Source organism: Ochotona princeps, chromosome 5 (genome assembly GCF_030435755.1).
Source record: "Ochotona princeps isolate mOchPri1 chromosome 5, mOchPri1.hap1, whole genome shotgun sequence".
NCBI lineage: Eukaryota > Metazoa > Chordata > Mammalia > Lagomorpha > Ochotonidae > Ochotona > Ochotona princeps.
The window spans coordinates 103512942-103525075 of NC_080836.1; the positions used below are offsets into that span (position 1 = coordinate 103512942).

At 53.0% G+C, this 12134-nt stretch overlaps 1 protein-coding gene across 3 annotated transcripts in view; it reads left to right on the forward strand.

The window, feature by feature from the left end:
- The first annotated feature begins 1559 nt into the window (after positions 1–1559).
- Positions 1560–12134, forward strand: part of ATG16L1 (autophagy related 16 like 1) — a 38405-nt gene continuing 27830 nt past the window's right edge. For all 3 annotated transcript variants that reach the window (XM_058665121.1, XM_058665122.1, XM_058665123.1), the window contains exons 1-4: positions 1560–1853; positions 5546–5639; positions 11293–11398; positions 11889–11962. In XM_058665121.1, the coding sequence (XP_058521104.1) occupies positions 1739–1853; positions 5546–5639; positions 11293–11398; positions 11889–11962 (389 nt within the window). In that variant the 5' untranslated portion in view covers positions 1560–1738. The remainder of the gene's footprint in view (positions 1854–5545; positions 5640–11292; positions 11399–11888; positions 11963–12134) is intronic.

Sequence of the window (12134 nt, forward strand, 5' to 3'; positions counted from 1 at the left end):
TCTTTGCTCTTCCTCTCCCTCTTCTTCCAGCCTCCCTTCCCCTCCTCCCCTTCCCCTACCCTTCCACTCCGTTCCTGCCCCGCTGGAATAAACCGCCTAAGATACCTCGTTGTGTCTGGTGTTTTCAGCTCACGGTAAAGAACCAGGTTGTGGGAATTAGCTGCGCGTAATAATACCGTAATATCATATGAACTAGAACTCTAAAACTGTTTTAAATAACTAACATGGATACTACCAGCAAACTGCCGACATTTGAACTCGGGTCTTGCCACTTGCTAGCCAGGTATCCTTGTTCAAGCCTCCCTGTGCCACATCTCTAAATGGGGAGGAAGAAGCCAACGGTACACGACAGCCGCCTTGCACTGTGTTGCAGGTGTTGTGAGAAGTGCATGAGCCCGGTGAGATCTCAGAGGAGTGTGAGGCCCTTGGTGCTGTGGACGCATCCCCGCTTAGGGGTCATCCCCCACCACCCAGCACCCTGCTGAACAAATGGCGTTACCCAAGAAATGCAAATTCATTCCCAGAACTTATTCTTGCACACCAGTATGTGTATCACATCTTTAGTTAGAACCTGGAAGTAAAACACGCTTTTAGAGAAGTTTCATGAGACATGGTGGAGTATGCTCTGTCCTTGGGTGGCGATTCCATCCTCCGCGCCACCACACACACACCCCCACACACCTGGATAAACACTCTAATTAGAATCTCATAGGGCGTGCCCATACGAGTGCAGTGCATCTCTGGTCTGTAACACTGAACTAGCCCCAGCGTCCTGACCAGGAACCCATGCTGCTTGCTTCCCTCTGGCTACTGGAGCCCTTGGGGCCCTGCACCCATAAGCAAAATCTGGAAGAAGCTTCTGGCTCCTGATGGGCTCAGTTCTGGCCACCGCAGCCACTTGGGCAGTGAGCCAGCGGATAGAAGCTCTCTCTCCCCTTTTTTCTGTGAATCTGCCTTTCAAATATAAATAAACAAAGAGCAGGAGTCCCAACCGCCCATCCCATCACAACTTCTCCACTGCACAGAGCTGCTGAGCAGGTGTGGTCTCTCCCTTTTTCTTAACATCAGTTGCCACTGCATGACCTAAGTTTACATTCGTGCAGAGGTGCTCCACTCCAGGATTCGTACACGCGTCTTGCATTTCTCCCCAGCAAAAATAATGAAATAAAAACTATTTCCAAGGCCAGAGCGAGGTTCTGGCTAAAGCAGCCGGACTTTGGAAAGCCATGGTTGTACAGTGACACAGCACGTGCGGGGCAGGTGCCTCAGTGCATTTACACACCCTCCGTCCTAACCACCCCAAGCCTGAGAGGCGTCCGTCCCCGCCAGCGGAGCCGACGTGGAAGCGGAGCCCGCTAGTTCTGAAGCTGAGATGAAGAAACTACAAACGCAGCGCCAGAAACCAGAGGCGGGTCCTCGGCTTCCTCTCCAACTCTCCTCGCCGGGAGACCCGCGCGCCCAGCACGCCCCCCAGCGGCCGCCCGCCCGCGGGCGCCGGCGCTTCCAGGTCCGGGCCTGCGTGCGCGCGTGCCGCGTCATCGTGCGTCGCCGGGAGGAGGCGGGCCTTCCGGGCGTCGCCCCAACCCTTTCCGTGAGGAGCCGGAAGAGCGGCCCGGCGGCCCTGTCCGTGTGCGGCACGCGCGCGGCCTGTGTGTGTGGAGCGTGGAGGGAGAGTGACCGTGTTGAGTGTGAGGGAGCGGAGGGAGCCGTGAGGCCGCCGGCCCAGCGTCCGCCCGCCATGTCGTCGGGGCTCCGTGCCGGTGACTTCCCGCGATGGAAACGCCACATTGCGGAGGAGCTGAGGCGCCGGGACCGGCTGCAGAGGCAGACGTTCGAGGAGATCATCGTGCAGTGTGAGCGGCGCGCGGGGACACGGGCGGGCGTGGAGGGGTCCCCCCGTGCTCGGTCCGTGCAGGGCGGCGGTTCTTGGGGTGCGCAGAGGCCGGTCCCCCAGACGGTGAGCCGCCCGGGTGTAACTGGGAAATGGTGAAACCCCGGCTGTCTTCGCCGCCGCACCTTGCAGTTCAGGGGTGCCAGAGACGGGAGAGGGGTCCTTTCGGGTGCACGCGGACGGGCCTTGGGCTGCCCGTCGCCCCCGGCGTGCCATGCTCGAGGACACATTTCGGGTATGGGGGAGAAACGGACCCCTCAGGCCCTAAGGTCCCGTCTGCCTGTCCCCTGACTCGGGTTGATGTGGGGTTTAGGGAGTCGTGCTCTTGTGCCTGCGGCTTCGCCCTGCGCGGGAGCCCCGAGTGCCTGCCAGGTGTTGCACGTGGCTGGCGGAGCCGCGCGTTCCCGACTCCGGGGCAACCCCGAGTCCAGACCCAGGACCTGGGGGTGCTGCCGTGGTGATGGGACCGCTCCCTGGCTGCACAGCGACGTGGTAGTGCTGCTGGGGGGATTCGAACTCGCGCTGAATGGCACGGTCGCGTCGGGCTTCCCTGTGTAAGCAGACTCGGGGCCGCTCGCCGCTCGGGCGTCCGCCTGAGGCGCCCTGCCAGCAGCGCCGGCTCGGAGAGCCCTCTTCCGAAGGCAGGCCTCGCCGCCAGCTGCGTCAGGTGTTGCCGGTCAGCACTGAGCTGTGGGTCGCAGCCTCGCTGACCGCTTACCATGGCTGCGCTGGGGCTGAGGCGTGCAAGCTGCGACTGCAGGGTGCCTGTGAGCCGCCTCCATGCGGTGGGCGGGTAGTGCCTGCCTGATGAGACTGGCAGGAGACGGGTGAGAGGCTGCCAGCCCACTCCAGGTCGTGCTAGTGTGGGGAGATTGGCCCGTCAGGGTCTGAGCTCTCACCAGCCCAGAGCCCACTGCCTCCCTTTCTCCCCCAGCCTCTGAGGCTGGAGAGGCCAGGCCGGGCCCCACCCCGCCTCCAGCCGCCTCTGCCGCCTTGCTCGATGATCCAGGGACCAGAAGTGGTCACAGGGCACCCAGCTTTGGGGCAGTGTTGGATTAAGACCTTGGATTAAGTCTTATTTGTCTCTGAATCATCGTGTTCAGGGTTGAAACCACTTCAGTCAGTAAGATGAAGAGTATTTCTGGTTTTGCCTGGGAAGTGGGAATCTTTTTTTTTTTTTTTTTAAATACAGAGAGGAGCAGAGACAGAGAGGAAGATCTTCCATCCGATGATTCACTCCCCAAGTGAGTGCAATGGCCGGAGCTGAACTGACCCGAAGCCAGGAGCCGGGAGCTCTTCTGGGTCTCCCACACTAGTGCAGGGTCCCAAGGCTTTGAGCCATCCTCAACTGCTTTCCCAGGTCACAAGCAGGGAGTTGGATGGGAAAACAGGGCTGCTGGAATTGGAACCGGTGACCATATTGGATCCTGGTGTGAGGACTTTAACCACTAGGCTATTGCACCGGGCCCAGTGGGAATCTTTTTTAAAAACCATCTGTTGGTTTACTTCCCACATGATCACAGAAACCAGGACTGGTCCCGTGTGAAGCCAGGAAACATCATCTAAGTCTCCCACGTGCGTGACAGGGCCCAAGCATCTTCTTGCTTCCCAGGCATATTAACATGGAGCTGACTGGCAAGTGGAGCAGCCGGGCACTCGAGCTGGTGCCCATGTGATATGCCTGTGATTCAGGCTGCAGCTTGGTCTGGCACGCCACAACACCGGCCGCTCCAGACTAGTTTTAACTCAAAACTTGTAGCATTTCTGCTAACCTCCACTGAAGAGCTGTTTGACAAGGTTCCTGTGGTTCATTTTGTTCTGATAAATGCTCTTGGGGCTTGAAATGATATTCCGGGGTGTAGTGCGTTGGCATGCTGGGCAGACTCTCAGGGACCAGCAGGGTGCTAGAGCCAGAGAAGCTGCTGCCTGGGGCGCCAGCATCTCATAAGAGCGCCAGTTGAAGTCGCTGCGACCCCAGCCCAGCTCCCTGCTAACGCTCTTGCTCTTGGGAAAACAGCGGAGGATGGCCACGTACTTGGGGGCGCTGTACCCACGTGAGAGACCTGGAGGAAGCTCCTGGCTCCTGGCCACTGACAGACCCACCGCTGGCCATTTGGGGAGTGAACCGGCTTTGGATCTCTTTGTAACTCTGCCTTTCAAGTAAGTCTTGGAAAAGCTAGGGCTCTGCAGCCTTCCCTCATTTCCCCCAGGCTCAGAGGGGCTCGCTCTGTGAGTTCCTAAAGAAACGTGAAGGTCTTGAATTCCCTCCCACTGGACTCTCCTCCGACCCCTGACAGCCCGCCTCAGGCAGGCTTTACCAGGGCAGTCGTGCGGGTGGCCTTGCTTCCCCTCTGCCGGGAAGGGCGGTCAGCTTGCCTGCCTGCTGTGCCTGCAGTGCCTGCAGTGCTTGTACACTTGGCACGGTTTTACTGCTCTCCTCTCACATCATGACCGGGAGTTTCTGCTGGCCATGACCTTTCTTGATAGGCAGAAAGGGGGCCACCTGACTGACATCTTCCTAGCCTCTGGTGAATTCCATCTGTGCTTGTCCTCTTGGGTTTGTTAGGCTGCGAAAGAACACATTTTCTCCCTTCCCGTATTCTCTTCTCCCAAGTTGCCCAGAGCAAAGAATCTCAGAATAATCTTGGGTTCTTCCCAATTCAAACCTGTTTGTTGTGACTTATGTAGTCTTTTTTCATCATTAAGGAAAAATTAGTTTTTCACTGTTCTTCTGTGTGTTGGCTGCAGCCTTACTGCCAGTCGCGTGCCAGCGGGCTGGGATGGTTCAGCTGTCATCCTCTTTGTTTTTGTTTGTTTGTTTGTTTGTTTGTTTTTAAGATTTATTTATTTTTATTACAAAGTCAGAAAAACAGAGAGGAGGAGAGACAGAGAGGAAGATCTTCCGTCTGATGATTCACTCCCCAAGTGAGTCGCAACGGCCGGTGCTGCGCCGATCCGAAGCTGGGAACCAGGAACTTCTTCCAGGTCTCCCACATGGGTGCAGGGTCCCTAGGCTTTGGGCTGTCCTCAACTGCTTTCCCAGGCCACAAGCAGGGAGCTGGATGGGAAGTGGAGCTGCCGGGATTAGAACCGGCGCTCATTATGGGATCCCGGGGCGTTCAAGGCGAGGACTTTTAGCCGCTAGGCCATGCCGCCGGGCCCTGTCATTCTCTTTGAAACCATCGAGGGAGAGGGGCCACCCTTGTCCATACCTGAGTGTGGTTGGCTGCACTGAATCTGAGCTCTTCTGTAATGAGCCTTTCATTTGTGTTTACATTCCTGATGCTCCAATCTAAAGACTTAATAAATCTTGTCACATCTTGGTTCACTTTTCTGTTGATTCTGGTGTTTTGTGATTCCCAGAGTGGATTAACTTCACGCTCATGCAGGGAACAGCTGTGCTTGCAGCTGTGTGTCTGCAGGTTACGGTGGCCGGGCTGCCCAAGCTTAAGACAAGAAGCATCAAGAGGAGTGAGCATGTGTGCGTGATTTCTCTAATGTGATAAATGGCCCCTCATTCTTCAGGTACTAATAAAGCTGAGGCCTCCCTAAGTCACTTTCTGGCTTTTGTGGGGATTTTTTGTTTTGTTATTGTCTAAAATACAAACTACATGTTACTCATAAATGACTTCTGCCTTTTTTTCTTGACTGCAGACAGCAAGTTGCTGGAGAAGTCAGATCTTCATTCAGTGTTGGCCCAGAAACTTCAGGCTGAGAAGCATGACATCCCCAACAGGCATGAGATAAGGTATCTGAAGACTCTTCTGTGCTTCTTGTTTTGTCTCCATTCTGTTCTCACTTCTCTAGTTTAATACACGCTGTTTCTGTGCTCCGGCTTTGGTCGGCTCCTTTTAAATGAGCAGTGCTAAAACCAGATAACTAAATTGTGTTTTGAAAGACACATGCTTGACCAGGAGGCCTGTCATCATTGTACTCCTCTCAGCTTTCACGGTCAGGCTCCCTTCTAACCTGCCGGGTTGTCTTCAATAGTCAGAGAAAAGAAAGTAGTAAGATGTATTTATTTGAAATTCAAAAGTGATAGAACTTCCATCCAGTGGAACCTTCTAGAAGGCTGTACTAGCTGGGGCTGGGCCAGGCTGAAGCCAGGAAGCCTGGAACTTTATCTGATTCTGCCACATCTTGGAAGGAACTCAGGTCCTCAGGCCGTCAACTGCTGCTTCACAGGCACGCTGGCAGGGAGTTGGACCGTAAGAAGAGTGGTCAGGGACTTGAGGTGGGAGTGCAAGTGTTCCGAGACGTGAGGCAACCTTGTGTGCCATGTGTGCCGCTTGGCTTTTCAGCCCTGTGTGTTCTAAGAGATTAGTAGCTTGTGAAATCTAGTTAGGTTGCAGCAAGCTTTGGTGGTTGTTTGTTTTAATAGGAAGGGTAATCTTTTAAATGTGCATGTGCGTGTCGATGTTTCTTTTGTTTCAAGGGCCATAAGTGGGCTAATATGTTTGCTTGAAAGGCAGGGGGGAGGTAGGCAGAAAGATCCTCCAGTGCCTGTGCTATGCTAGGCCAGATCAAACGTCCACGTCTCATACGTTGGTGGCAGGGACCCAATCAGTTGCTTGAGCAACACCTCCTGTCCTGTCTTGCTAGCAGGAAGCTGTTATTTGGAGCCAAGCTCTGTGTGTGTGTGTGTGTGTAATTTGTTTATTTATTTATTTGTTTGTTTGTTTAAGATTTTTTTTTATTTGAAAAGCAGTTACAGAGGAGTAAATACAAAAACCTTCTCTTTGCTGATTCACTCCCCGGATGACCACAGTGGCTGAGGCTGGGCCTGTCTGCAGCAGAAGCCGGGGCCTTCTGTGTCTCCCCCATGGGTGCAGGGGCCCGAGAACTTGGCCCATCCTCTGCTTCTTTCCCAGGCACATTAGCAAGGAGCTGGACAGAAAGTGGAGCAGTTGGGACTTGAGCTGGAATTCTTAACCCTTGTGCTCTAGCATGGGACACAGACATCCCAAGTAGCATTTAAAATAAATAAATGCGTATATATATGTGTGTATATACTAATATATATATTAGTTTATTTGAAAAATAGAATTACAGAGAAACAGGAAGAGGTAGAGAGCCCGTGTCCTCTGATTTGATGCCCTAATGAGCTCAGCAGAAGCCAGAAGCCTGGAATTGCATGAGCTACCCCTATGACCGACGGGGCCCGCTCACCTGCTTTCCCGTGTGCATTAACAAGGAAATGACTTGAACTGGCACCCTTTGGGGATACGTCTTTCTGTGGGCAGAGGCTTAACTTAGTGTGCCACAGTGCCAGCCATCAGCATGCCCACCACACTACACCACTGTATGCATTGTAGTTTTTGTGAAGGGTGATGGGCAAAAAAAAATCTGAAAGCCAAAGCAACTTACATGGGCTTCTGGAGACCTAGTGTCCTCTTTTCAAAATGTTTGTGAAGTTTTGTTTAGAAATAATGGCCATTACTAACCTAGAATCTTCAGGCTTTTTGTACATTTAGAAATTGTAATAAAAAGGTTGCTAAGATTAAAGGAAAAAATGGAGACGGTAGGTGTTGGCTTCATGTATTTAACCCTGAAATGGATGTGCGTGTGACCTGTATGCCACCTGGCAAGGCGGGCTCCTGAGAGATGACCAAATGGGAAGCATGCTTCCGGAACTTCCCTGGGCTGGTCATCCTGCGTGCTGTGCTCCAGCTTGGCCTTGGCCCCAGCGGCCTTCTGCGGTGTCTGACTGCCGTGTTCTGGTTAATGTTGCCTATAGATGATGCTTTTGCATCTAGATTCAACCAGTTAAAAACGCAGAACATTTCTATCTGCATAGGTCCTTTCTGACAAAAAGGTTTATGTGGAAGGCAGAAGTGCAGAGACATTGTCTGCCTGCTGCTTCACTCCCCAAATGGCCTCCACAGGCAGCGAGCTGGGCCAGGCTGAAGCAGGAGCCAGGTGTCCCAGGGGCTGGGGGTGCTGGCTGCTGCCGCCTCCCTGGGCACGTTAGCAGGAAGTGAAGTAGCTGGGACTGACACTGGCCTTCCAAGCAGCAACTTAACCACTGCACCACTTGGTCCCTAGACTGAATGACTTCCTGTGTCCTGTGTCTGTCATTCCAAGGTATTTTCGTGAAGGTGCTGTGTGTGACAAGTGGGCTCATAGGAAGTCAGAGTCACCTCTGTTGGAATGAGAAAAGAGGAGTCTCTCAAAGTTTAGGAAATGCTTGCTTTTGCCCAGAGGTGATTTCACCCTTCTGAGTGTTTAGCTCATCATGAGGGTGGAAAGAAGTTTGCAGTCGTGCCTGTGGATGGCTTTTCGCTTCATCAGGAGTGGGCTAGACAGGCTAGACTGCGGCCCTCTGCCGGGCTTTGTCCCTGCGCTCGCTGGCTGTGAGTCAGTGCTCCCTGGGATTGTGCTTCAGACACCACTTGCACCATTTTGGGGGCGTTTTCCTCTCAGAGCCCCTCTGCCCAGGAGATCTATCTTTAGGAACTTTAATAAATTTTGCTTTACATCCTGAAACTATCCGCCTGAAAATTCTTTTTTCATATGAGGCAAGAACGTAGGTCACTTTCTTCCTGCACATGAAATTCCTCGCAGCCTAAGTAAATTAGCATACGGAACAATTCCTTTGGCTGAATGTCACTGGACCAATCATCTCCTTGGAGAGCTTTCCTTTCATGTAAGCGTTATATACATGTAGGCCCGCCTCTGCCTTGTTGTTACCAGTTGGCCAGAGTGTACCCCGCCTTTAGTTGCCCTGGATGTTACTTTCCCTCTGTCATGCTGTCTTTCAGATATTTGTTGGGGGTCTTTTTGAAGTTCATTTTTATTTGAAAGGCAGGAAAGCAAACATCTTGATTCGCTGGTTCACTCCCCAAATGTCCCGCCAGCCAGGAGCAAGGAATTCCAGGTGACGGAGAAGTGGATGCCTAGTCTGTCACCTGCCACTTCCCAGGGTGCACCTTAGCAGTGGGCACAGGACTTGGTACCTGCTGTGCCAGGAGCCCATTCCAGAAATGAACAATTCCTTAACCCAGATTAGTGGACACATACTCTGGAGTCTCTAATAGAATCTTCTGCCCCTAGGAGAGAGCAAGCTACTTGCTTATTCCCACACCACTAGCTTACATCACTTCTTATGTTGTTTTGTTTATGTTACCTGGTTTTTTGTTTGTTTGGGTTTTTTAAGTTTTATTTATTTTTACTGGAAAGGCAGATTTAAGAAATATTATCCATCTGCTGGTTCTCTCCCCAGATGGTTGCAGCTGATAGAGCTGAACCAACCAGGAGCCAGGAGCTTCTTCCATGTCTCCCACACAGGTGCAGGGTCCCAAGGCTTTGGGCCATCCTCTACTGCTTCCCCAGGCCACAAGCAGGGAGCTGGATGGGAAGTGGAGCAGCCAGAACACAAACTGGTGTCCGTATGACGTCCTGGGCGCTTAAAGGCAGAGGACCAGTCAGTTGAGCCGTCACACTGGCTCCAGGGCCTGATTCTTTTATTACAGGGAGAGTGTGGAATTACAATTCAGAGAGGATGAAAGTAGAGATAATAAAGCCTGTTGAAATTTGTTCCATGGGATGAAAGGCAGTTGAGCACACTTGGATCCTTCTTCCTGGTTTGGGACTTTATCCCTGAAGAATAAGGGGCATCGACTGTGGGTACAGCTGTGGTGTTCATGACTGGCATCTGTGGTGGCTGCTCCGTTTGTGCTCTCTGCACACGTGGGTACAGCCTCACCTGTGGTCTGCGTTCCCATTTCCTCAGGTTCTTCATTCTGGGCTTGCTTGTGTCCTGGCAAAGCTGATGACCGCTGGTCCCTCCCCTGTGTGCACGTTTTGCTACCCCTTTCCCAGTCACTCATCCCTAATTCTCTGTCCCGCTCTCTCTGTTATCCGTTGTGTTCTGTATTCCATTCCCAGGGCTGAGGTGGGGGAACTGCCAACTTGGCTGCAGGGCTGTCAGTTATGTAGTAAGAGTGCTTGTAAGCAGGTGGGTTCACTTGCCAGTGTGGTGCTGGCATCTTCTGAGAGTGTCAGTCAAGTATCAACTACTCCGTTTCTGATCCAGGTAACTGCTGATGCGAATGATGGTCTGTGACAACAAGTTGCACACAGAGATGGGAGTTCTTGGACTTCCTGTCCTTTGAGCTTATTCTAGGCCACGTGGAACAGAAAGTGGGCCATGTGGACCAGCTGACTTTTCTCATCTGCCAACTTTCCCTGGATGATGGTTTCAAGCACTCGGTGGTGTGATAACGCCCATCAGTAGCTCCATCCAAGCCCCCCGCCCCCGTTCACCCCTCTCCGAACTATAAATTCACCATTCTATCATCTGCTATTTCTGACAAACGCAAACACCTTGCAAAGCTTCTGCACCGCATTGACATCTTGAGGTGATCTGACCTCGCTTCCATGGCTTGAGATGCATTTCCTTGCTGACAATTTCTACATGCCAGCCTCTCACTTGGCAGTCTGACTCTAAAACCCAACTTCAGCTTGACATAGAGGTCTACAGCTGAGTTATTTAGACCTCCCCAAACCTGCTCCACAGCGGCTTTGCTGTCTCAGTAGGTGACACTCACCTTTCAGTAAAAGCCTTGAGTCACTCTTGACACCTGTCTGTTTCCACACCCCATCCATGTACAATTCCTGGACAAGTCCTGTAGTCCCTGTCCGGGAGAGATGGAGACTGGCTGCGTTGCTCTGCCTCCACCATGGTGTGAGCCTCACTGTCCCTTGTCTGAATGAAGCAGTAGCTGCTACCTGGTTTCCTTGTTTTACCCTTGGTCTCACTGCAGTCTAATGTCTTCCCAGCAGCCATGGCCATCCTTTCAAAACATGAGTCACCTGCTCAGAGCGCAGCCGCCCTGGGAAGCACCTCCCCTCGCACCCAGCATGCCAGGCCTGAGCCTCACGGGCCTTGCTGGTTACTGCTCCTGTTGAGGAACCGGGGCTTGTTCCTCATGTCCTTCTGTTCCCCAGTCACATGTTTCCCTCTCAGAATTCCTCATTGATTAGCTGACACAAAACAGAACCCCTGTCGTGCTGTGTGTGTTTCCTCTGGAGCTCCTGGGACCCCGCTTCTCCCATTGTTTATTGTCCATCTGCTCTTGGTCAGTTGCCAGCTGCATGAGATCAGAGCTTTGTCCTTGCTGCCTCCCCCCAGCACCAAGGACAGTGCCTGGTACCTCGTTGGCGCTCCTGTACTTGGCGGGGGGCATCCTGAGTGCTGTTTACCTACACCTCGTCCTTCCTAGGGTGACTGGTGGGCATGTTGGCCTTGCTGTGCCATGGCTGCCAATTCTGGTGCTGGGGACGCTGAAGTGGTTTAAGGACTGTTGATGGGTCTGGGTTTGAAACCTTGGAGTTGCTGTTCCTCTGCCTCCTGGGACAGATCGGAGTTCTGACTTTTTCATTTCTCTTCTTGGGGGTAGTCCTGGGCATGACGGCGCATGGAATGACAGCCAGCTACAGGAAATGGCACAGCTGAGGATTAAACACCAAGAAGAGCTGACTGAGTTGCACAAGAAACGTGGAGAGGTAAGGATTGCCTGGCTCCTTTCCTGTGCAGCGCTGCCGGGCCTGGTGGGAGAGTCAGGAAGGAAGGGAAGGGACTGTTGGCAGAGACTCTGAAAGTGAGAGAGTGGGGGAATCTGAGTGCCCACTGTCAGGCCAAGTGAGGCCCGTCCACCAGAGGGAGAGCCAGGCATGAGTCAGAATGAACTGCCCAGTGGAATGCTCCAAAAACAGCATGAGAAGCGTGAGGACAGAGCCTTGAACAGACGATAAAGCTTGTATGCAGGCTCTCCTGCCGCTTCAGCAGGCTTCTGATATTCCAGAAAGAATCCCTGTATCCCAGAATTGTCCACCTCCACCTCTCTCAACAGGCAGCACACGGACAGACCCAGGCACATCCCGGGGACCCTGCCCACCCCCGCTGGGGGCTTGGAGCCTTTGCCCATGCCCACTGCATCATTTCCAGGCAAGGTCTAACGTCCTGTTGATGAGAGTGTTCTTCTTCCTCTCCCAGTTAGCTCAATTGGTGATTGACCTGAATAACCAAATGCAGCAGAAGGACAGGGAGATACAGATGAACGAAGCCAGGTGAGTAGCTTCCTTGGGGCCTGCTGGTTGGCTCGTGTCCTCGTGCTGTGTTCTCATGAGTGGTGCGCAGTAGCCACACTGCATACAGCGAGCCTTACTGCTGGGCTTGCGCATCTGGGACCTTGGTCTTTGAGCTCCAAGGAGGGAGAGGCCAGACTCCTGACTTCTTGCT